Source organism: Caenorhabditis briggsae (assembly GCF_000004555.2).
Source record: "Caenorhabditis briggsae complete genome, chrX, whole genome shotgun sequence".
Taxonomy (NCBI): domain Eukaryota; kingdom Metazoa; phylum Nematoda; class Chromadorea; order Rhabditida; family Rhabditidae; genus Caenorhabditis; species Caenorhabditis briggsae.
Window position 1 is genome coordinate 11,347,480 of NC_013491.2, and position 25,427 is coordinate 11,372,906.

The following is a 25,427-nucleotide window of genomic DNA, read 5'->3' on the forward strand; positions in this document are numbered from 1 at the left end:
TTTTTACAGATTTGAAAATAATTGAGTGAGAAAATCATTGAATAAAAAGTTGAGCTTTTTTTTCGTTTGGGAAATTTCGAAAATTGATTCATTAAAAATTATTTCCGAAAAAAATGTTTTCAGCAATTATGAACTCTCTTAGGAAAAAGAACATTTCAACTCCCAAAAAATTAATGATTTTATTTTCCAAAAAAGAACTTAGTTTTTGAAGAATACTGAAAATATCAACTAACAAGATTCGTTATTGCAAAAAAAGCGAGATAAAACGCGCCACCGCCAGGTTCACACGCAACAATGATAACAAATTGATAAACTCTGTGATGGGTGTTTTTTAAAATAATTCCTACACCAGTACACAGTTCTTTGTATAACAGTAACTTTTTGGTAAACAAGAAACTGGAAAACAGTAGAAAAGGGAAGGATGAAAGTAAATAGAAAGATACACACAGAAGAAAAGTCGTCAAAAGTTATGATGTGCATATAAGGGGAAAGCGAGTGTATTTTTTTCCGAGACGTTCTAGAAATGCAGAGAAAAACAGGCGACGTCATTCAACAAAAGAGCGAAACGAAATTTTCAAAAAACCGACGGGATAGTTCAAGCACGACTACAGTTTGACTAGTAATTCGAGCAGTAATCGTAGTGTCATGTCGATCGGGAGTAGCACAGTGTTGTGCCCCGTGGCTAATGCCGTGACAACTGGTGCGACGCGGAGAAAAACGAGACATGTACGTGGCGGTCCTTTCTTCTTTTTCTTCTTCATCAGAGCAGAGCTTCTGTGAGAAACCCCGAGGCACCAGCCACCCCGAAACATTCTTTAAACATTGGGACGGATCACCCAGACTCTCCTCATTCGTTAAAGCGAGATGAGGCCTCAACTCGTGTGTGACTTTTTTATGACGAGCGGATAGGGGGTTCGAAGAGAGAAATGAAAAAAATGGACTGTTGCAGTTTCGGGCGGTTTTTTGATAAATGTGAATTCTGCGTCTACAACTGGGGTATAGTGACACCACAGAAAAGCGGAAATAGGATAGATCGGTTTTCCGACCACCCGATGGCAATTCTATTAGGTTTTGTCTAAAAACCACAAAAAATTCGACGAGAAAGATTACCAGTGTAATTAAACTTTTGGGAGGGTTTTGCTTCGAAGAGCGAGAATTCGAAAATTATTCCAGCTAACATGTGAATAATTGAATTTGAACTTCTATTTTTTGCGCTAGAGTCGTTCGCTGTGTGGAATTAATTGATCCAGGGTTCAAGCTGTACTGGCTCAGTGCACTGTCAGTAACAGGAAAAAAGTGTCACAGTTTTATGAAGAACGCCGAACAAGGTGAACTAAGTACTTTGAGCTAAATTGCTCTGAAAATAAACTAAAAAAAGGTGCAAAAAACATTTAGCCAGAGTCTATCAATAAAAAAACAACCGTAACCAATTGAAATGAAGCTAGTAGATCTTTTTGTTATAAATTTCTACAAAAAATTAACATTGAAGGTACTATGCGATTTATATGAAGTAGGGTTAGGAAATGTTCCAAAAAACTCGAAAAATGCAAAAAATCAATAGAAATGCCGCCTGATTCTAGAATCCGCATGCTTAGAAGCCAACTGAAATTGTTGTGACCAGTGATCGAGGATGAAAAAATTGTGGATGGTCGAAAAGATCGAGAACCCGTCAGAACAGTTGTCAGGTGAGAGTGGACATGTTTTCAAGATGAGTTATTGGGTAATAATGTCTGATGAGTTTGCACAGAGAGTCGCTTTACGCTTCGATAAAAGATTAAAATTTTTTTACTGATTTAAGAATGAATCAAATTGAGCGAAAAATGTTTTTTTTTGACACTTGAATGTTCAAAATTTCAGGAAAAACGCTCAAACAAAGATCACCTGTAAAAAAATCTTTAGTAAACTTTTCAAAAAATTTCTGATCTGTTTTGATAAATTTATCTCTTGAAATTGTGGGGAAAACATTTTTTTTTGTTTTTCGGACGACAGTCTTTTTATTATTTTTTTCTCAATAAATGTATAGCGTGAACACTCTTATATAACGACCTGTTAATTTTTAGCTCGCATATCTCATTACCGGAAAAAGATTAAAAAGTGGTCTACTGAACAAACTTTTATAGCAATGTCAAGCATATTTTGTCAGTTTCCTTCAGTGGCTTACATCATTAACGGCGCTTCCTTCAGTGGCTTAAATCATTAACTAGGTGCACTTTTCAAAATAACTTTTTCTAAATCCGATTTTTTATATTTCCGATTCCGTGAAATTGAGAAAAAAATATATGCGTTCAATCATCCCAAATTTTATTGATTTAAAATTATATTATACATGGAAACATGGAAAGCAGTGTTAGGACGTCAATTATGACAGAAAAGCATTTTTCATCGTTTAATAGGCGAGGATGACGTAGCAAGCGTAGATGATTCCTGGAATGTATCCGAGAATGGTGAGAAGGATGCAGATGGCAAGATGGTAGTCGCATCCCTTCTCTAAGAAGACTCCAACTGGCTGAAAATTCAAAATATGTACTTGTTATAGTTTTCACGGTGACTATAAATAAATAAAACTAAAACTTACTGGAAGAAGAACAGCGCAGATGAACTTTGGAATGTCGGTGCAGGTAAGAGCCATGGCGAACAGTAGTTTTCAGAAGTTTTAAGAAACTGAAAAACTCAAATTTGAAAAAATTACAAAGAGAAACAAGCTATTTTTCAGAGAAAAAGATGCAAAGGTGAAGGGAAATGGAAGAAATGAAAGTGGAGGACTAAGCGAGGCGGAGAAGATGTATCCATGGGAATGTCCCGAAAACAAAATCACTATGGGTTACTGTGCATCAAGCGGAAAAAAGGTCATGCGAATTTTGTGACATGTGGCCAATTTTTGTGACATGTGGCTAGATCCACAGAGTTTGGAAATTTGTCGCATGAACTTCAACGACTTTTTATTTTACGATTTTTCTATGACTTTGAAAGTTGGAATTTGAAAAAGAGATATGTTCGAAACCCGAGTGTCATTGAAATATGAGTCAATAATACTCATTTTTCAAATAGGTATTGAAAAGGAAAATGCGTTTGGATCAGTGAGAAGAGAGGAAATCTATGAAAGAGGAACGAAAACCACCGGCGGGTCGAGTGGTGACTGACTGGTTCGAAAATGGGTGGAGTATGCCGAAAGAGGACGGCAATGTTTGCGGGAAAACATTGAAAGTGAGGAAACGATAAGAGGGAATAGTGAAGAGGACACAATGTTTCCATAGAAATGCATGACGGTTGGCAGCGGCTACCGTTAAAAGGGAAATAGTATTTTGTACTTTTGCGTATAGGAGAAATTGAGGTATTTCGTTTATAGGGGGGTTTGATTTCAGAAGACATGTGCGTATTTTAGAAACATTGTGTTCCTCTTAAAAAGAGAGAGACTGGAGTCATAGATCACAGGTCATGCATGAAACTGTTCATGTATTGAGAAGTTGCACAGATCAAGATTACTGTTGAAAATATTCGAATTTCAAATCTGTAGTGTTTCAGACTCAAATACAAATTGCCGCATTTGTTGTGATACTTTCGCTTACACAATTACCGTATTTCCACTGATTGCAGCCCCTGAAACTATCAACTTTGAGCTCAGTTATCCCGATTTTTGTGGAAGCTATAAAAAGGTTGCCAGTTGATAAAATGTTGGTAATTTTACAAAACTGTTTTATCAATAAACAAAGTTTTGATATCATTTACAGGAGTCGAAAGAAGTTAGCTCAAAGTAGACGCTTTTAACAGGCTTATACTAGAGGAAATACGGTAATTTTGTAAATGAAACGATCAGAAAAAACCTTACATTAGAAGTTGCAAAAAGTAAATTATTGAAATTAATTTGCATCAGTTCTTCATTATATGAGAAATCCCGAAGTTTAAATTTTTCGAGAAACTGTTCTAGACATCATGCAGACTTTTTTCGCATTTTGTGTTCATGGTTTTTCGTATTTTCTTCTCAGAATCAAGTTCCTTATTGTCTATTCTACCAGAGCCGTTTTTCAAATTTCCTATTTGCTTTGTTGTCCAAAAAAAACAAAAGCTCCTCGGAGTTAATTTTCTAAGAATACATTCTACCACGCTAACAGCCGTTGAATTATTCACAACAACCACAAAAAAGCAGAAGATCGAAAAGTCAAATTTTGGAAATGGAAAACGAGGAAGAAATAATTTTTCTGTAGGTTGTTGAAGACCGAAGTATGAAAACTTTCCTTGAAATTTCCCATCCAATCCTATTTATATGTTTGTGACAGGAGAAAAATCGCTGGCATAGGGATGAAAACAAGAGAAAAGAAAACAGAGAGTCAGAAGGCACCATTTCTTTTCTCATATGTGCGCTCAGCAAACACTACTGTTTCTCTAACACTGAGTAATACCTTGAAAGTAGCCGTAATTTCACAATATGTGTAGTCTCTTCTGACTGACTCACGCCTGGTTTACTGGTTCTGAAATTTTTGTTAAGAACGCAAAAGACATGGCAAGGCTGATGGGAAACGGAAAACAATTACTGAGTAACTGGACAACGCAGTTAAGATGGATGTCGACCCGGTCCTAAAAATGAAAATTTTTGGAGTTGGAAGGAAGAAAAACGAAGAATGGGCAGAGAAGAAGACAACAATAAATAAAAGACCATCGGTCAAGTGACTGGTTGTGGGAAAAGGGGCGGACTTTCTGTCCTCAGGGTCCCATGGAGTAATCTTTGATGCATGAGTTGTCATTGGTACATAGAAGTATCACACAAACGGAGTAACCATCAATAATTTCATTTCGCTGGGAACAAATCGAACCAACAAGAAAGCATACTGGTGTCTGAAACAGAAATGTCTTGTTTTTTAGGGAAAAACAAACAGTGGAAAAACGTATTTTGTTGAGTGGTCCTGGTCCCCATTCATTTTTAGCAATTTGTGAGCCATACTTGAGTAGATTGAAACCGTAAAACCGGGAAAAGGGTTTTGGCAGCCATACAAGCAATTTTGTGATCAAGGATTATAAAATAATTGTCAATGTAGTACCTTGTACGTTACTAATCTGACCAGTCCCGCAGACGAACAGTTCCCTATTTTCAGAAGTAAACAAAACTTCGAACTTTGTTCATTTGGGGAAAGATCGAACTGAAATTCTAAATTTGATAACAGCATTATTTTTCTTTTTTCAATACTCTTCAAACATCAAGCAAACTTCTTCTAGAAATTATATTTTTTCAGAGCTAATTCATTTAGTTCATTGAAACAGGCAAATTGGGGGTGTTCGAGAATTCTACTATTTCTCAATCCTCGAAAATTGACGTCCAAACTAAACAGTCAGCAGCAAACTCTTTTTCATTCCACCCCATTCATCTTCAGAAACCATTTCATTCTTACGGTTCATTTCCTGACACCTCATCTTCTTTTCTGAGTCATATTGTGGTTTCTTTTTGCTCCTTTATTCATACAAAACTGTTCACATCAACATAAAAGTGACAGAATCACATCGAGAAGATTGAAAGATGCCAATACTTTGAATAATTGGAGAGGGGAGATGATTTTTGTTGGAAAAGTAATTTTTAAAAGATGTTTGTGGTTATGGCGTCATTATGTCAAGAATTTGTGAGTTCCAAAGCAGATTTAGTAGGCGAGGATGACGTAGCAAGCGTGGATGATTCCTGGGATGTATCCGAGAATGGTGAGCAGGATGTTGATGGCCAAGTGGTAGGTGCATCCCTTCTCCATCCAGACTCCGATTGGCTAGAATACCATAACTTTAGAATCAACCACTATGTTTTAATTCAACCTACCGGAAGGAGCAGAGCGCAGAGAAACTTTGGAATGTCGGTGCAAGTGAGAGCCATAGTTGTCGAGATGAGCTGTTCTGGAATACTTCTTTTGAAAACTCGTTTGGGGTGTGGTTGAGAATAACAATATAATGAGGGCGAACGAATGAGATTAGAACCGAATGCATTATTCGGTGTCGAACTGAAGGATTTATGAGAGTGAGTGGATTGGGTATATATTATTCTGGTGGAGGGCCAGCCAGATGGGCAAAGGCGAAAAAAAAAATATATATATATATATACAGAACAGATGCATGAAGAATAAGGACGCTTCTTCTCCTTTCACAATACTGACTCACTTTTCTCAAACGAAATGTTCTGAAAGTTTTTCGCAAAGTTTTGAATCCTATGATTCAGCAAATTGAAAAGTTTTAAGAATTTCGTAATTGTAAGAACAACTAAAACATGACTACTGGAAGAAACTTTGCCAAAGACTGCTGGTTTTATATCCAAAATCCTAGAAATAAAAATAAGTGGGCGTTTCGTTTCTTGAACAATCCACAAAACGATTTTTTCGGAAATGATCTGTGACTTAAAGGCTCATTTCTGAATCCTTAAAAATCACAATTATGTCACATCTTGTATATTTATATTTGTCATGAGAAAGAGCGAGAGATGTCGCGCAAACAACTCAACAAATGGTTCATGTTTGTATTTGAAATTTGCTACCAGCAGAAGCAGCAGCAGAAATGAAGCTTCACACATACTAGACAATCGTTTGGGATTGTGTACTGCAAACAGAACGGGTAACATGAGGCCTCAAGAAGACACTTGGATTTTTAGAAACATCTTTATGTAAAAAAATGAGTTGTGCGAAATCTACCAACGTCAAAAAATGGATAGCAGAATATGCAGCAAGAAACCGATGGGAGGTAGATGACAAAGGTCGAAATTTGCCATGATCGAGTGAGGAGAGAGAGACGAAAAATCGGGTAGCGAAGATGCCAAAAAATTGTTTACAACGACAGGAAGGTACTTGAAAATCTGACCTTCTTGCAAACTTGAATTTCATAGAAAGTTGAAACAATGAATCAGCATGATTGTTTAGCATCTGAGGTTCAAAAGTCCAAAGTTGTTTCAGTGAGGTTCACAAAAGAAGAAGCTTCCAGTGTTTGAGGGTTTTCTTTCCACAGTTAATGATTTCCCTAGAGAGTTTTTGCTTAGAACTCAGGCTATGCGTCTACCCGTTTTCTCAAAACTTCTAAATATTATAACCTAACCATCACATCGTTCTGAAGTATTAACTAAATGTAAATAAGCTACATAGTCTGATTTATCAATACGTTTCTTGTAACACTAATTCCTGCATTCATAAATTTACATTGAGAATTCAAAAGATTTAAATTTCCGGTAATGCCAAAAGGAAATTGTATTTGTATTCCAGGAAGTCTGCTAGCCAGTGTGCGCGTGATGGGAAATGGATAATCCATCAAATGCATACTAATGAAAAACGAAAGAAAGAGCAAAAGGACACGAGACGCCAGACGCATCTAAAGAACCGAATAACACAAAAGCGAACGGTGGAGAAATGATGTATAGTGCCTCAAAGACCGACCAGGGGTCACCCAAAACCGAGGTCAACACAAATCCGTCCGTCACGTGGTGTGTGTGTCTAGAGAGGGCCCAACACAAGTAGGTCTGTGGGATAGAGGAGAGAGAAGAATCATCTTGTTTTTCACGCCAAATGGTGTGCTCGTCCTTCTCTCTTTTTTTTCTGCGAAATTCGATCATCTCTAAGACATCAGAGCTCGAATTTAGAAGAAGAAGATGCCTTTTCTGGAAAGCTGTTTTTTTTGAAGGGCGGAAAAAAAGAAAGAGAGGAAAGAGGAACACAAAAATAATAACAGGAAAGAAAGACAAAACGATGAACTTTTCCAGACATCAAATATTAGGGATTAGCAATACCTGATATTCTCAGGATCTTCAAATTTCCATGACATGGGTACGAAATATAATACAACCTGGTACTAGAAGTCATTTCAGTTGTAGTTCATTCTTTATACATTCATTTATTCATCAAAATTGTCACAATGTCAATAAAGAAAGTCAATTGGTGTATTTCTGAGCAGTACAAATTTAAACAAAAGAATTTTCAGCCAATGACTTCTTAGGGTTCATTTCAAAAATATTTATTCAACCAGAATCTAAAAATTCCGGATTTCAAGAAATTTTCGATTTCAATGAACTTCGAAGTGATCGCAATAGGAAATTTTTTAACTGAGAAAAGAATTCGGGAACATTCCGGTTGAAATATTAAATTTTTTGAAGTTCCGAATTCCGTTCCACACATCCCTGCATTCAACACTTCAACGAAATAGTTTATTCAGCAGGAAAAGAGACTGTAATGTACAATAATTCATCAGAAACTGCATATTGTGTAGATTTCTTTCACCGACACTTTCACACGTTCCAGATGGATGGCGGGGAACAAAAAGCGAAATAGTATAACAAAACATAAATATAAAGTTGGATACCGGTCAACAAACGAAAAAGGAATAAAAAAGCCGATTGAAACCAGCTTCGCAAAAATATGAATTATTCCTGCTTGAGTGGTTTGTCAGATATGATCTCCGGCTTCTTTTCAGAAACTGGTACTGGCTTTTTGAGTGGTTTGAAAAACTTTGGCAGGGCAAAAATGACGGCAAAAGCGACGATGTGTGGAATAAAGTAGACTCTCCACAGAACATCATAAGCTGGATACAAATGCATTGTTACGAAGGAGTAGGTAGCGTAGGCCAGAGCAATCTTGCTGATGATGAACGAGAAGATGTCGTAGGCGAACTTTTTGTTGGCATCGTCCAAGAATCGCCAGCGCATGCAGCGTCGGAACTGAAAAAAAATTCGATAATTATTGGGAAAACGATTTTTGGATTCTAAATTATATCAAAGGGTGAAAAACGCACAGTCTGAGCAGCAACAGTGAACAATCCACAGGTGAAGAAAGCCATGTAATATCCAATAGAAACTCCATGCCAGACGGCGGACAAAGTGTACGTGGCGACAGTGCGAATGGATTTTGGAGCACGCTCATATCCAACTTTTCTCAGCCAGAATCCGGTTTGGATGTTCCATCCGTCAAGGGTTTCCTTCAAACTTTGAGCCATTTCAACTTGGTATGGGAGTACATTGGTGCAGAGCTTCCATTCAGCGTTTCCTTCTTTGTCGTATCCACTGAAGCCGAATCCAGACATGTTGCAGATGGCGTCAGCTGAAATGAAGAGTTAAAGGAATCTTTGAATTTCGCATTAGCGATGACTAGTTTTCGTTGGAATTGTCGATCAAACACTTACCAAACACCCATGCGAAGTAGTAAGCACATCGAATGAAGAAAATGGTAATGAACCACCAGAAGAACCATTGCCACATTGGAAGTTTGAAGTATTCTGGAGTTCCGACGTCTTCTACTTTGTAGCTAGCTCCAAGGGTCACAACAATGGCAAGGAATCCAAGAGCTTGACAGAATTTCTTCATAGCAACTCCGGTAGAAGATGGAAGTTTTCCATGTTTGTTAGCTACGAGGTGCTTCTCATCCAGGAAATTGATGTAGTCATAGTAGTTGTTGGCTGGACCGGTCAGCACAGTCTGAAAAGATTTGTTTCTTAGAATTAGCTACTTAAAATGGCTTCTCACCTGGAAGTTGAACATGAAGGACATGTACTCAAGAAGCGATGGAATCTCTTTCAATGACTCTTTCTTTTGTTCATCAGTCAGTTTCGATTGATCCTTAGCTTTTCCATCTTTCAAATTAAACGCCATCATTGTCACTTTCTCAACAGCAACCATAATCGGCCCAGTGACGTCTAAACTGTAGGTGTCGAGAATGACCCAGCGATAGGAGTGAATGAAGAAAAGATATCCCATGGAGAACAGCAAGACTAGCCTGGAAAAATATTGTAACCATTAAATATTTGAAGAAAATACATACTTATGAACTTGAGTAGGTGGCGCGAAATACATGATGGCGTAACTTCCAAGAGCGTTTGCAAGTAGATGTTTGATGGCTCTGAAATTGTTGATTTTTAGCATCTCTTTGGTTTTTGGGATCTTACCTTCCAAAACAGAAAAACAACAATGTGATTCCAACCACTGCAGGTATTACTGTCCTCACTTGTCGATTCACTTGTTTCAGAGAGCATGTCTTTTTGTAGATGTACGAAATTCCAAAACTGGCAAACAAGCTGAGCACGAAGTTGACCTAAAAAACCGAATTTTGTTTCACAGACCTAAAAAAGAAAGAACTCACTCGATCCACTTCCAAACCAATTGATTCAGCAAGAGGTTCCAAAATTTTAGATCCATCGTAAAATGTGTGTATTCCCGGCATTTGAAAGCTGAAAAAACCAACAAATAATTATGATTAGCAAAAAGTAGACGACTATCTAGCGGAAAAAAGACTAGATAATAAATCAAAACATATTGCTTAGAAAAAAATACATAAATTTCAATGTCCTTTCCCATGATTGATGGTGATAATGAAAAAGAAATTTATCGCAAATCAGGATAAAAAACGTTTCGTCAAAGATGAGCTACTTCTGATAAGAAACAGATAGGGATGGTGAATGTCGAGAAAGAGTGGAAAAGAAAAAAAAAGACAATTGGTTGGCCTGCGAGGAGTATCACGCCACCAGCGGCGCGTTTGTGTCGTGCCTTTGGAAAAAAAACGCACTGCCGGTCAAGGTCTAATTTGAAGTCACCGACTCCTCTTCCGGAGACGACACATTTCACTCTAGTTATTCTACCAGCCTGGTTTTTCTTGTATTCGACACGCAACAACAACAATAGCACGCGGAAAAACTGTTGAGAGGAATGAAAATTTAGGAGAGAAATAGAGAAAAAGAGACATACAACATGAACTCCGCAGTTTTTCGACTGTTTACTTTTTCGAGCTGAAGGGTCACGCGGTATAATTTTGGTTAAACTGTCCGCGGAACTGTTTTTTTTTTCGAAAAGTAGAAAAAACGAGTGAAAGGGAAAAAAAGAAGGGCCACAACGCAACAATCAATAACGCAACAAAGCAATAACAATGAGTGATGACCCCTCGTTGTGTATTCAAACATTCTCTTTCATAATAGAGCGCATTTACTTCGCCTCGTACGGTTTTCCTTTGGGAAACTTGCCCATTCAACCGTTCCCGGATTCTTCACTAAATCTAACTGTGGCTGATAAGGTTTATAATGCGGGTAAAGTACACTCACGCCGATAATTATCAATAGAAAAAAGAATTCCACGAGGTTTTTCTTGTGTTTCTTTCATTAAGAAAAATGTTGCGAGAACGAAAAAAGACACACTTTGCAAAAGAGGTCATGACGCAAAAAATTGAATATGCAAAAAAAAGAAAAAGAGTGCTTTTCCCTTCTTGTTGAGAATGTTGAGTGGGTCAAAAATTTCGAAAAAAAGAAGAAACGAAAAAAAATGCATAACGTTCATTTCATAAATAAAAAGAAAACTATGAGGTTTGAAAACTACTTTTAAGTAGACGGAGGTTTCAATTCCAGTAGTATACATACACGTGAAAGACATGGTTATTATGATTTTTCGGGGATGAGAAATAGAGAAACAATAAAATAGGTATATGAAGTCATGAATAAATAAGAGAAAAATAGATTAAATAGGTTTATTAAATAATTAAACGATACCACCGGCTGGGTTTTCTAACCAAGGATACATTGTTGGACATGGCAAGCATGTCAAGAACTGATGCTCTTGGCTAGATAACGACGGCGTACTGTAGAGACATTTGTTAGGTTTGTCGCAAGTGGATAATGATGGATTGCGGTTGAAGGACAGTGTGATTGGGCAGCCAACTGCTTTGGACTGAAAGTCCAAAATTGATAAAAACAATGAAAGTCCAGGTAACTTACAGCTTTCATTTGGCTAATTGAAACTGGCCGTTTCATCCAGTCAATAAGCTGCTTGATAGTCACAATGTATACATCCTTATTAGCTGACATCTTATTCAAGAACCTCTGCACTGCCTTCATTCCCTTATTTTGTCCACCAAGTTGCAGGAAGTCAGCATTCAATGACAACACATATGGCGCTCGGTTTGCGGAGTAGCTTCGTTCGAAATTTCGCATTATGATCTCTTCCTAAAACCCTAATAATTAGTAAAAACTATTTTTTCAATGATTTGTCACCAATTCATCAACAGTATTATTCAAATCAACAGCGGCGCGAAGCATACTAGATCTTCTGAAGCTGTCGATTTGTCTCATATAGGAACCGTAGAACTGGTTCAAAGGAACAGTCCAAATTCCGGGGAATGAGCTCTTCGGGCATGATTCCTCATGACAATCCCATGCCACTTGGTAGTCCATGGTTTGAGGCCAGAATGGTTCTCCATGGATTCCCGGGTTCGCTGACATTGAGTTGTCCCACAGGAATTCAGCTCCAGACATCATCTGAATATTGTCACATTCAATAAATTAGAACATCAATAATGAAAACCTCAAACTGATTATCACCACCTAGTGCCAGCTGTGGGGAGCGAATGCCGACAATTTGCTCTTCTGGAGCACCACCAAATTTAGCCAAAATTCTTCGCTGTCCATCCATCTCGTTCAACCATCTATTCGTGTTTTCATGCTCTAATGACTCGTGACTAAAAAGATCGAATTGTCAAATGTAGTCCTTCATAAATACTCACGAAATGGAGTTTGAAGCGATTTCCATATTTTTCTGAACAAGCCAGTTAACGGCGTCATAGTTGGTCCATTCGTGGGAAATGAAGAATGTTGCTTTCACATCACAGCCGTTTGGATTTTTCAATACATCATTTTCAAATAATTTTTTGTAATCTGGGAACGTTTTTCCGTTCACAGCATCATCAAACGTCAAAACTACAAACTGTGGAGTCTCATTAGGACGGAGTCCTCCAGGAGCTTGTCTTCCTGGAAATTACATATCTTGTTTTTTTTTTCAATTATGTATGGTCTCCACCATCATCACTGCAGAAACAATTAGGAAGTTTACACTCTGCTGTATTACACGGCTGGGCTCTCTGTCTGTTTGGTACTTGCATTGATGAGAACCTCAATCCGGCTCCATTCACGAACTGCACTTTCGAACTGCGCGCTTCTGTAAACAACCGGTGCTATTTTTGAAGTGATGTCAGGAATTACTCACCAATCGGTCTACAGTAACCGTCCTCAGCAAAATGGTGATCATCGCATTGACACATTCCTTCCACACATATTGCTCCGCCGGTACACTTTTCACGCATGCTGCAAGTGTCTCCTGGAGCGGCGAAAGCCGGAGCAGCTGGAATAATTTTATATGGTGATAAGGCAGCGACAAAAAAGAGATTGTTCACATTTTTGTTTACAAATTCCTCGGATTGCCACATGCTGTGCAGCACAGATGCATCGTTTTCTGTCATAATCACAAATTGAACCGCCAGCACAGATTTCTCCATTCTTGCATGTTTCTCCAACCTTGGCAACTTTGTGTTTGCTCTCAGCTGTAAAAATATGCCTACACAACTGTTCTTTGGTTTCTCTAGTCTTACTAGAAATACATTGACCATTTTGACGAATGTAACCTTTTGGGCAATGACAGAATCCATTTGTGCAAACGCTCTCTCCAAGACAAATATCAATTGACCGACAAGCTGATCCAACAGCAGCAACTTTTGGTACTGGCTTGGTTGTTCTTCTGTCAGGAAATCCGAAAATATTGGATGGGGGAGTTGGGAAAGAATTGTCTGTGATAATTTGTTGTTGAACTGGAGCACTTGTAGTGGTTGTGGTGATCACTGAAATTTCTAGAGATTGCTGAAAAGACACTCATCGTTTTTAAAATTCGTACCATTTTGCTTTTTGGTTTGAACAACACGGTTAGCTTTTGTTGGTGGCGTTGTTTCAACTGATTGCTTATTCATCTCGATTGCCTTTGCCAAATCAAACCCTTCACACCATCCATTTGGCGCCAAAAGGAATCCTGGCGAGCACTTGCAGATCTTATCGATACACTTTGCTCCATTGATACATTTGTCTTGATAGCGATCGCAAGCCTGACCGTATTTTAACGATCTTCCTCGAATACCTTTGAACATATTTATTTATAATTCACAAAATGAAAAGAACAAACAAACGTTTTAGTGAGAAAATTCTGTGACAGAATACATGAATCCACACGTGTAATACAATTAGTGATGTGGTGGTGGTTGGGGAAAACGGAAGGAAATAAATGGGCAAAATAGGGGAAGACATTTTGAGTAGAATAAGTTCGAAACATTGAATTATATATATATATATAAAATTACAGTTAATGTTTTTTTTTAATCACCAGTCAGATTTTGAAGAAAATGAAAATAGTTGAAAAACGTAAGGGTTGGGGGAGGGATGAAAGACAAAGAGTCTCAATATAGAACATCTGGGTATTTTTCAATAAATTAGTGACACTCTGACACTCTTTTTGTGGTGGGGAAGATAACGAACATTTCTATTACCAGAAAATGCTCATTAAAAATATGGTCATGAATAACTTGTTAACTATACAAAAATATCTACCACGACTTGCAGCAGTTATACTCCTCGGTAGCGAAACCGCCAGAAGTGATATAACAGTAGGACCTAGGCGGGCAGTTGGGTTCAAGACCATTGCAGATGATTAGTTTTCCACTGTCATCTCTGGTTGGCTCATTGCCAGGCGGACAGTTTGCATTTCCGCTTCCAGTCTTGTAGCTTCTCGATCCACCACTTCCACCACTGCCTCCTCCGGATCCTCCACTATTCTTATTCTTTGGTCTTGGTCGCCGGATTGGTGGCCCCACGATTCTCGGCTTCTGCGTGATGGTTTCTTGTCTGGCTGGTGTTGCAACTGTGACAGGTTCAATGTTAGAAATTTCAATTTGCTCTCTGGGTAACATTCTTTCAGACAGAGTGGCAACCTTGTGTTTAGCATACGAGACTGGAATGGGTCGCTCGATGACGTCGATGTCTGAAATGCTCAGTTAGTACACACGGGTAGGATGAACAACAACAACAACAACAACAGCAACACTTCACAAAAAACGTGGTTGGTTTTGATAATTTTTGGGAAAGAAAGATATAAAACCACACACAAGTTGCTAGGTTCGGTTTTTCTCACCTTCCAATGGTTCACAAGTTCCGGAATTATCAACAAATCCCGGTCTACATTTGCACTTCCCAGAGACACAAATCTTGTTCTCTCCACAATTGGCATCCTGTTCACAGTCAGCTGGAAAATCAAATTTTCAAAAACATCTAAATTTCGAAAACTCACTAGAATGCAATGGTCTTAGTGTGACAACTGGAGCAGCTTTGGTTGGTACAGTAACCCGGGTGGTCAACTGTGGCTGTGTTGGTGGTGGCATACATTGCACATTGAACACAATTTGTCCTGGTGGGCACATACAAATTCCAGTGTCATAATCACAACTAGATCCTCCTTCGCAAACTTCTCCACTCTCGCAACTTTCTAATGGTTTCGCCACCACTTTCATTTTTGGAGTGGTTGACATCGGAAGGGCAACACAGTTTCCAGAAACTGCGATGTATCCAGGTTGACAACGACAGAGCCCGCTTTCACAGCTGGATATTGGTTTTTATTTAGTGAGACGTTCCAAAAGAATTCTCTAACTTACGTGCTTCCTTTAGTACATTGAGTGTTGGCATTACAGGATGCTCCTGGTACAGCTTCCATTTTTTTCGGGGTCACACATTGTCCTTGAGAAATTTCAGACTTGTCTTGTGGGCATTCACAGAGCTAGAATAACAAAAACGATTAATTAGCAATTTAAAAACATTGAAAACCTTTCTGAACGAGCAATTACTTCCACCAACACACGTTTGTCCTTGTGTACAAGCCTCACCTGGTTTCGAGTATACTCTAGCGGTTGTGGCTGAAAACAATGATGTCTAATATGGTCATTCAAATGGTGAATGGTTTTAAAAGTGCGAGCAAATAATCGGGCTCTTTGTGCTATAAGCAGCAAGTGGAGGTGTACTTTTTGAGACTTTTTGAACTTTCTAAAAACACTGCAAATTCAACCACGCAAATACACACCAAGCAGTTATGATAATACAGAAGAATAAAACTCGTCATCCATGTTTTTGTTGTCAATTTTCAAACCTTCATGTCGTGCTTTCCCACGAGCTTTTCGCCGTGCCGCCTCTTCAGGTGAGACACATCCGTCGTGATGTAGTACATAATTCTCGGGACACTGGCAGGATTTGTTTAAACACACGGTGTTACCCTTGCAAATCAGACCAATCGCCGTGCACTCATCGTCGGTCTGTATAGCAGTGGTGGTTAGAGGAACATGCGTTGGAATTTCGATGAAAGCAGGCTGTCGGCGGGTGCTCAACAAGTCGGCAATTGTAAATGAGAACACGCTAGTTGTGGCTGGTGGCGGTGCTGGCGTTGTGGTGTACGTGGTACCTTGGGTTGTCATGGTGGTCGACGGCAAAGTGGTCTGTCTCGAGGTGGACGTGGTTGTGAACTTTCCACAACGTCCGTTGTTGCTGGGCTGTTGACCCGCTGGACACAGACATAACCCTTCTATGCAGTTACTCCCACCCACACAAACATCAATAGGTCCTAGAAACAAAGGAAAGTTAATGATAGAACAGAGAAGAGACACTTCAAACCACATCTTCCTCCAGGTACGACTTTCTTGCCTTGTGGTGGGGCTTCGGTGACGAATGGTTGAGCTTTTGTGATGGTGACCTGTGGAACATGAACAGAAATTGGAAGTTGTGGTGGCAATGGAACATGGGGGATCGACGTCTGTAAATTTTGTGGGTTACAAGGAGCACAAAAAACTGTTAATACTCTTGGAGGCAATGTTGGTTTTGGTCCGGACTGGATGCAAATTCCACGGTTGACAATCATAGATGGATCTGGGCAAATGCACCATCCTGGAATATCTTGGTGAATTTAGTAAATATTGTTTTGTTTTGTTACCTTCTCTGCAAACAGATCCTCCAGTGCACTCACGGAGATTGGAGCAAGAGCCTCCCGGTGGAGATGTGATTGGCTCATTGGCTGTAATAGACTGCTTGTGTTAGAAAGTAAGTTCTGAAGATCTAGTTAATTATAATAAACGGTTAAAGGGATTCATGCTAGTAGTTAGAAAGGGGGAAATCCACTTACGATTACATTTCAAATCACCAAACTTGCACATGCAAATTCCACCAAGACATGTTAGATCCTCACGACACCTTGTCACATTACTACACTGAGAACCAAATCCGATATGCCAGTCACGAGAAACACACTGGTCATTTTCAGGCTGGTCTTCGTAACTGCACACGCAATAGTTTTTGTAGCAAATCGAATCGTTTCCACATTTCCGATTCTTGTCACATCCACTTCCCGGAGTGACTGATTCACGGAGATCCACTATGGATTCCAGGCAGTTTTCAGTGTTTCCGTCACAGACGCACACGTATTCAAGACACTTGAAATTCGGTTGGCATTCAGAATCATTAGCACAGTCGATAGAAGCAAGTTCTCGTCTGACTAGGCTTCTCAAGCTGGGCTCGTCGTCATTACTTTGTTCTTCTTCTAGATTCACAAAGTTTTGAGTTTCTTCTTCTTCCTCTTCTTCTTTCTCATTTAGCAAGAATTTATTAGAAGTTGACGTCACACAATTGCCATTATCATTTCTTGTGCCATCCGGACACTCGCAGTTCGAATCACCACAAATCGAGCCATTAATACACACCTCTCCATTTTCACATGATGTTTCTGGAAGGGCGCCAATGACACAGATGCCAAGAATCAGACGCTTATCATCCCCACATTTACACTTTCCAGAAACACACTCGCTACCAGAAAGACACATGGATTCTTGATCACAGGATCCATCAATTGGGATCAATGAATACGAGTCTTCAATTGCCAAACATTCCCCATTCCAAAGTACGGTATCTTCGACGCACTGGCAAATAAGTCCCAAACCAAGAATACTTTGACAAGTGGAATTGTTTTCACATGTCTCCTCATTCTGACAGTTTTCCAGTGGTAGAGAACTAGTTCTTCTCATTTCGATCTTTTTTCCTTGACTGAATCGAAACTCTCTGCCTAGAGGTTGTAGTCCGAGAACTCGGAGATCATCCACTTGTGGTGGACAGATACCATTTTCAGCTGCCACATCTTGAAGGCATCTACAGAAATGGTTCTCACAAACTGAGTTGCCTAGGCACACTTCTCCATTCCCACAATATTCCCCAGGAAACGCAATCTTATACTTCATCGTGCTATTGTTCTCTTCTTCGGCAACAGTTTTGGCACCGTAAGCAATGGGAAAACTGGAAAAGATTTGAGGAAAATTGGAGTTAGGTTGGTTAGTCTCGGGTGGAGGAGGGATCATTGTAAAGGAGAGAATCTCTGGAAACTTGGTAGTTGTGTGGAATAATCCATCGTTGCTCACTTCTTGAAGTCCTCGAAATTCGTTTTTCAGCGAGTTTTGAAGTGGAGTATTCTCACCGATGTTCTTGTCAAAGGGGAGAATACTGAAACTTTTGTATTCCGGAGGACTATTGAAACACATGTTATCAGCAATCTTGTGACCGTTTTTGCAGACACAATAACCATTGTCACAGTAACTGGACTTTTGACAGTTTCTTGAAGTGACGCAGTCTTTTCCAATCGACTCAAAAGTGTTTTCACATTTTTTTCCTTTTGTTGCCATACCAGATGGACATTCACAAACACCACTCATTAAACTACAGTAGCTGTTGTAACTGCAAACTGTTTTCACAGATGTGCAGTCTTCCCCAGGATGAGCCATTTTGGTATTTTTGCAATTTGCACCGGTACAAGTGCAGATTCCAAAAACACATTCTGAGTTATCAAAGCATTGATTGGAAGTGACACACGGCTCTCCAACAGCAATCGCTGGTTCACAAATTCCAGATGTTGCTCGGAATCCTGCCATACAGTTGCATGAGTTGGCAAAGCAGAATGAGAAGGATGGGCATTCGGAGTTTTGAGTGCATTGATGACCAGCAAGAATTGATGTGAATGGTCTGTGAACTGCTGGAGGTGTCATATCTGTTGGTATGGAGTTTTTGAATTCCATTTCCATTTTCTCAAGCTCGTCAATTTTCTGTTGTACATAATTATTATCCAGTGTAGTTGTGTAGACAGTGGTTGTTGTCGTTGGTGGAGCTGTTGTAGCTATCGGCTTGATTTTATTGAAGACAGAAATAACTGAATGTTTCTTAACGCACTTCTTGTTCACATCTGCCACCTCGTCATTTGGACAACGACATATTCCATCTTTGGCACAATACGATCCTCCACCACATGGCTCACCGTTAGCACACGATTTTCTAGGAATGACTAAAAGCGCCAAATGGATCGGAACACATTTCTGACCATCGCTAACAAGTCGTCGTTGACATTTACAAACTCCATACTGACAAATAGATTCTCCTACGCAGTCATATCCATTTGAAGGATCGCATGTCAATCCAGGCAAGATATGATGTATTGCTGATCGACAGGTAGATTCGATGATGGTCTCTCCTTTCTTGCACCGGCATACTCCATCAATACATTTAGTACGGAAAGAACATTCAGAAGTCGATGTGCATTGTGATCCGGGAATAGATTTACCGGGGTGAGAAGAGAAGGAAATTTTCTCTTTCTGACAGATGTCATTGTTCAGTTTGAAGCCTGGAAAGCAAATGCATTGTCCATCAACGCATTTCCCATTTACCGGGCAGAAGTCATCGGATGTGCAATCATTGTTTTTGGGAAGCGTTTCAATGCTGCCAGTGGATGAAGTGGATTCTTGAGTTGTGAGAATTGAGCACCTATCATTTTCTAGTACCAAGTCCGCATCACAAAGACAAACTCCATCCCTGCAAATCGATCCTGCCAGACAAGTGTCTTCCGGTGAACATGGCATTCCTGGTGTTTTATCCTCTCCAACAATTTTGTTATCCGATACGCTTGTTGCAACTGCATCATCTCCATTCACACATCTACCAAGTACCGCAACGGTTTTTGATACACACAAGCACATACCAAACCGACATGCGGCTCCATTCACACATGTCTGTCCCCGACGACAAGTTGATCCGATTGGCACCGCTGTTTGAACACATCTTTGGTTGTCGAGTGTACGCGAGGGATCACATCGGCATTTGCCTAGATAGCAGCTACTGCCACCGGAACACATCTCGCCGTTTGAACAATGACCGCCGGGGAACTGTTTGCATTTGCCGGTGATCTCGACAGCTCCGTCGACACATTGGCATAGCGCGTCTTTGCATTTTGATCCGCCGGCACATCGATCCTTTGACGTGCATTGATTGTTGATGTTTTTGAAGGCGCCATAGAAATGCATCGGTTGACAGTTACCATTCTAAAACGCTTCGCCGTTGAAATGTGAAATGAAACAATGTAACTTACAATGTCGAACTCTTCCGATTCACATTGACACCTTCCATTCTCACAGGAATAATGAACTGGACAGTTAGCAGAACTAGTGCAATTTGAGTCTCTTAATCTAACATCCAAGTTTTCAGGGACACAAATCCCATTCTTCTCTTGAAAGCTTGGTGGGCACTGGCAAATCCCCTCTATGCAGATTGCATTTCTACTTTTACAGATTCCTGGATTCTCCATACATCCATCAGCTTGTCTTCTGGTTCTTTTCGATTGTGGCCATGATTTGGTAATAAGGTTCACACAGTCAATATTATCAGGACAGATACAAACGTCGGTAACACAAGCATATGGGTAGAAGCATGCTTTGGAGCACTCGGTAGGCTTGGGGAAGAAGATGTCACAAGACTGGGAAGACAAGTTATAGGTATAACGATCAGGACAAATACACAGGTTTTGGTAGCACACACTTTGGTTTGAGCAAGGATTAGCCGATGAGAATCCGCAAGGTTGATTAGGGGATGAAGTACCTGGAGTTTAATTGGGAAGGTGTTATTTTCTACAATCATAGGGTTGACAGAATTGAAATTAAAGAAGTAACCTGAGACACAAGTCTGATCAATCGCTTTTTGTCCCTCCGGGCATACACAAATCCGATCGATACAGTGGGTACCGCTGTGGGCGGCATGACATTGCAAATCACTACGGCAACCAACTTGTCCCGGATAGATAACTAGAAGGAGAAGAGAACAGAAGAATAGAGAATAGAGGTTGGCCCAATCACTTACCTTTCTCACACCTTCCTTCAATGTTCACATGGGTAGAAAGGCATTGGCAAGATGGTGGATTGGTATTTCCGTTACAGTAGGCTCCAATCATACAATCTGTGTTGAGAGAGCAACGGACACCGACTCCGGCTTGTTTGCTTCCTCCTGAACGATCAAAATGTTAACTCAGCGATGTTTTTTTGTTCACTTACCAATCTTCAATGGGTTGATCTTGATGGAACTCTTTGGAATCTGTGGTGGAGCTGTGTAGATTTGTTTTGGAATGAATGGAGTTGTTGGCTGAGTGGTCATGTATGTTGGTCTTGGTGGTGCTGTGGTTTGGAAGAACACTGGCTGGGCTGGGGTCTGGATTGGTGGCTGAAACTCGCGGAATTCATTTCAAAGGGCGTTGCGGGGGGAGTTACCTGAGTTTGTTGAACTGGCGGTGGTGGTGGACGAGTCTGTGGGGGCAGAGTTTGAACTGGAACTTGGACTGGTGGGAGGGTTGGTGGTGTCATAATTTTGACTGAAAAAGAAGAGGTTAGTTTTTATATGAAAATGAATTTGAATAATGTTTTTGAACAGTTTTTTTTGACAGACAGGATTATAAAAACCACGCTTTGTATGAATATTGGAAAACTGGATTACAGCATTTCGGAACAATTGCAAATGGAGAAAAGAAACTTGTACAAACCAGGTTGTGTTGTTTGGGCGGAAGACACAGAAATGCATTCTCCGTTATTGAGATCAGTATGAGCTGGGCACACACAAACGGGAATCATCACGTCACAAACGCTTCCTTTTCCACAAATTTCGCCGTTATCGCAAAGTTCGCCAGGTCCTAAAATTGTTAAAAAAGGCATTCCAAAATGCATTCGAAATGTGAATATGAAGATCATTACAATTCTCAGAGATGGACTCACCGACAAACTTTTGTTGTTGACGGAGCACACATTTTCCTTCATGCTGGACAAGTGGAGAAACGCATGTACATCTTCCCATAACACAGGAACTTCCATGGTCGCACTCGGCAAGATCGGAGCAAAGAGCACCGATTCCGACTGGAATAGGTTTTTTTATAAATGAGAAGTTAGTGGAAGGAAATGCACGCGGAAAATTGGATTTGTGGCTCTGGGAAACCGAGTTTTTGAAGTTACTGTATTTTTCAAACAGAAGTCGCCTAAACCTTCAATTTTTAGCTTAATTATCTCGATATTTGTGAGAGACAACCCGAATTGGTCAACTGATGAAATGCTCATCATAATATCCCCAATTATTCATCATCCCCCATTATTTCTCAGTTGACAATATTCGATATCTTTCACAGGAATCGAGATAAATGTTCTCAAATTCAACCGTTTGGATAAGCTTCTATTCGAAAAAATACGTTATAGTCAACATAGTTTTGAAAACTTAAAAAGAACGAAACAGTTCAGAAATAGAAGAACCGAGGAAAAAAAAGAAAAATATAATTTTGAAAATAAGTAAAATAAAAGAGACCCTTTTGAACAGAGATAGTCGAAGCGGCAGGCAAAACACATTCTCCATCACGAGCTTCAAGATCACCAGGACAGAGACAGATGCCAATTGGAAGTGTACAAATTGAACCACCAACACAAATCTCGTTGGACTTACACGAAGCACCAGGAATAGCTAGAAAATTAAGAAGGAAACCAAAAGATACCAAAAAAAAGAGAGAAATCATAGAAAATAGGGGGTGCAAGAGAAAATGGAGTTGGTGTGACTTACCAAGTGTGGCAACTTTTGGTTTGACTTCAGGAACGTTTTGGTTATTGTTGTTATTCATATTATTCATATTATTATTGTTGTTCATGTTTCCTCCTTGGTTCTTGTTGAAATTGAAAACAAACTTTTGATTTGGATTTGGCTGGAATGGGTTGAATTCTGAGGATCCTCCGTTGTTATTGTTATTATTATTGTTCATGTTGTTCATCGGAGCTTGTTTGTTATTGTTCCAGTTGAAATTTGGATTCCAGTTGAAGTCGGAGTTTCCATTATTGTTTCCAAAGTTGTTATTGTTCTGCTGATTGTTTCCAAACTTGAAGTTATTGTTCGGTTGGAAATCTGGAACCTCTGGCTGCTGTGGGAATGGGACGAATCCATTGTTGTTTCTCTGAAAAATCCCAATTTATTAACTTGAGCTGAATCCAGCAACTAACATTTCCTTGGGCGCCATTGAACGAGTTAAAAAATTGCGCTGGCGGTCCGTCAACAGTGGCAGAGACAAATGGCGGTTGCGATGATTCACAAGACAGCGTATCCAGTTTTGGAGTCGTCCCGTATGGACACATGCATCTGAGGGTGTCCAAGTCGCACACAGAACCTCCGATACAAGTTTCTCCGTTTGCACAACTGTTGTTGAGGATGGCTGGAACAATTTTCTTGAATAGAAATGCCTTAGATAGACTACCCACCAATACTCAATGTTTGTTGTTTACGTGCTTTTTTCTTCTGCTCCTTGCATTGTTGGTTGATGAAGTCAAATACCATGTTATTCGGACACAATTTTCGCTCCCAGAAACCAATTGTTCTGAAAAAAAGCCATGAAATCAAATGATCAATTTTTGAAAAACACTCACCCTACACCAACACCCTGACAACTCATGAAAGCACGCTCGTCGCCATCCGGATCCGCTGTGAGCAGTCCATCTAGTTCTTTATTGCATGGAACATTGATTCCCACTTGTTGAGCTACAGTAATCCAATTTTTTGAAATAGAATGAAAAAACACTTACCTATAGTTGTGTGATAGATAACTGAAATAGCGAGAAGAACTCGCATCGTGTATTGGTGAAGCTGATTGTTCCCGCTAGATCTTCTGTCGTTGGCGAGCCTTAATTTTTTTTTAAATGATGAATTTCATAAAGGTCAAAATCAAATGAGTTTAATACGGAAGTGAACACAGAGCACAACTTTGAGAGGGGTGCATGGAATATCAAGTACTATTGAAGTCAATTTACGGTGGTGGGGGGTACTCAACATGTTTACAAATCTCGGTTTGAGGTCTCAAGACTTGTACTTGTGTGGAAATTTAGTGCGGATGGATTCACATTAAAAATAAAGTGCTGGTCAGTTGACTCTCCGAGAATTATGAATCATTTCAGAGGAATATCGAAGAATGTGGTATTGAAATAAAAAATAATGGATAAGATGGTGACAGCAAAAAAGAGTATCCACTGTAGGACTCTAAGATCTACCGAACAAATGTTCAAAGTCCATCTGGACCAAAACCAAATTTGTCTGAACAAGTAACACGAAAGAGCTATGACCACTTCAAAAATCGGTGTCATCATTTGTCCAGTCTCCGCAGACCCCCGAGTGATATCAATAGAGAGGATAAGAGGAATGCGAACAGAAAGAGGTGTTCTTTTTTTCGTCCATCTCCCCGATGGGTTATCGGTTTTTTCTCTAGTCTTCGATTTTAGCACCCAGTGGGGTTGGTCAACTCGGAGGAGACCTGTTGACTCAACGTAGACTCTTTTCCACAATGTCGCTGACCATATACCGGGCGACGACAAAAGTTTGGGAGAAGTGAGATAGAATGAGGGAGGGAGGAGGGTGCGTGATGTTATGACAAGGAGATTCGGGTTGAGTCTCTCTCATTCAATCTGAAGAAATGGGTGGGCTCGGTTTCGTCTCGGGTTTGCTTTTTTGGAAGCCGACAACAAGTGTTGAACTAAAGGATTAGGAACCTATACAGGTGGTTTTTCGAAACGAGGTGTGAATTTCATAGTGCAAGAGCGATTGCTTAGAATAAAAAACAATGGAGTGAACATGACTGCATTCCGAAGAAGGTTCCGGAAACCTTGGAAGGAACAACAACCCTAGAAAAATCACGATGATGACATCAGAGGGATTGGCTTCAAAAAGAACTACTCGAACTAAAATTCGTAGATCAGCACGGGATACGGATGTAAAAACTATATAGTCGTCTCAAAAGATTTGGAACATCCAGTCGGAAGGCTTGTTGAACATCTCAATTACAGGAAAACGAACGCCGACCGGTGGTCAAACAGAGAGCATACAAAACGAGTTACCCGGAGGATTTCTAAAAAGAGAAAGGGGGAAAATAAGGGGAAATCGGTAGGGCATCAAAATGCTCGAGTCGTCTCGAATTTCCAACCGATCGAACACAGGCTGCGAGCCGTTTGTCTACAAAAATTCACGCGTCTAGCATATAAGCTGCTTTTGATGATGACCGCACGCCGCGGTTATATTAATCAGCGATATAATTCGCACACGATTGGAGAGAAAAATTATAATGAGCAAAGAGTGGAGAAAGCTAGAGATGAGGAAAGTTTTTTTTGGGTTTCAAAATACTATGGGGAAAGGAATGAGAGCTGTTGAAACCATTTTACAAGTCTCAAAGCATATAAAATGTAGCCAACTTACTAAAAAGAAAGATAATGTTTAAAAAAATGATGTTAAAATATATCGTTATC

General features: G+C 39.8%; 4 protein-coding genes across 4 annotated transcripts; all 4 read right to left on the minus strand.

The window, feature by feature from the left end:
• Positions 1-2,386: 2,386 nt before the first annotated feature.
• CBG14797 lies at positions 2,387-2,629 on the minus strand (the record flags this gene model as incomplete). Its single annotated transcript, XM_002644736.1, has 2 exons — positions 2,387-2,506; positions 2,576-2,629. 2 exons carry the CDS (start codon positions 2,627-2,629, stop codon positions 2,387-2,389), a joined length of 174 nt encoding a protein of 57 aa, XP_002644782.1.
• Positions 2,630-5,624: 2,995 nt separating this feature from the next.
• CBG14798 lies at positions 5,625-5,848 on the minus strand (the record flags this gene model as incomplete). Its single annotated transcript, XM_002644737.1, has 2 exons — positions 5,625-5,744; positions 5,795-5,848. 2 exons carry the CDS (start codon positions 5,846-5,848, stop codon positions 5,625-5,627), a joined length of 174 nt encoding a protein of 57 aa, XP_002644783.1.
• Positions 5,849-8,365: 2,517 nt separating this feature from the next.
• CBG14799 lies at positions 8,366-10,154 on the minus strand (the record flags this gene model as incomplete). Its single annotated transcript, XM_002644738.1, has 7 exons — positions 8,366-8,659; positions 8,734-9,038; positions 9,121-9,412; positions 9,461-9,710; positions 9,756-9,833; positions 9,880-10,025; positions 10,074-10,154. 7 exons carry the CDS (start codon positions 10,152-10,154, stop codon positions 8,366-8,368), a joined length of 1,446 nt encoding a protein of 481 aa, XP_002644784.1.
• A 1,301-nt stretch (positions 10,155-11,455) lies between these two features.
• Cbr-lgx-1 lies at positions 11,456-23,766 on the minus strand (the record flags this gene model as incomplete). The annotated part of the gene is made up of 29 exons (XM_045239782.1): positions 11,456-11,644; positions 11,692-11,919; positions 11,968-12,231; positions 12,278-12,431; positions 12,477-12,720; positions 12,770-12,907; positions 12,956-13,090; positions 13,143-13,583; positions 13,637-13,822; positions 14,351-14,770; positions 14,921-15,031; positions 15,077-15,384; positions 15,438-15,559; positions 15,607-15,695; positions 15,926-16,393; positions 16,444-16,713; positions 16,760-16,840; positions 20,799-20,930; positions 20,986-21,129; positions 21,177-21,342; positions 21,390-21,490; positions 21,659-21,805; positions 21,888-22,025; positions 22,465-22,617; positions 22,714-23,098; positions 23,145-23,353; positions 23,400-23,515; positions 23,565-23,676; positions 23,721-23,766. The coding sequence occupies 29 exons, from the start codon at positions 23,764-23,766 to the stop codon at positions 11,456-11,458; spliced, it is 5,697 nt and encodes a 1,898-aa protein (XP_045095522.1).
• Between the last annotated feature and the right edge of the window lie 1,661 nt (positions 23,767-25,427).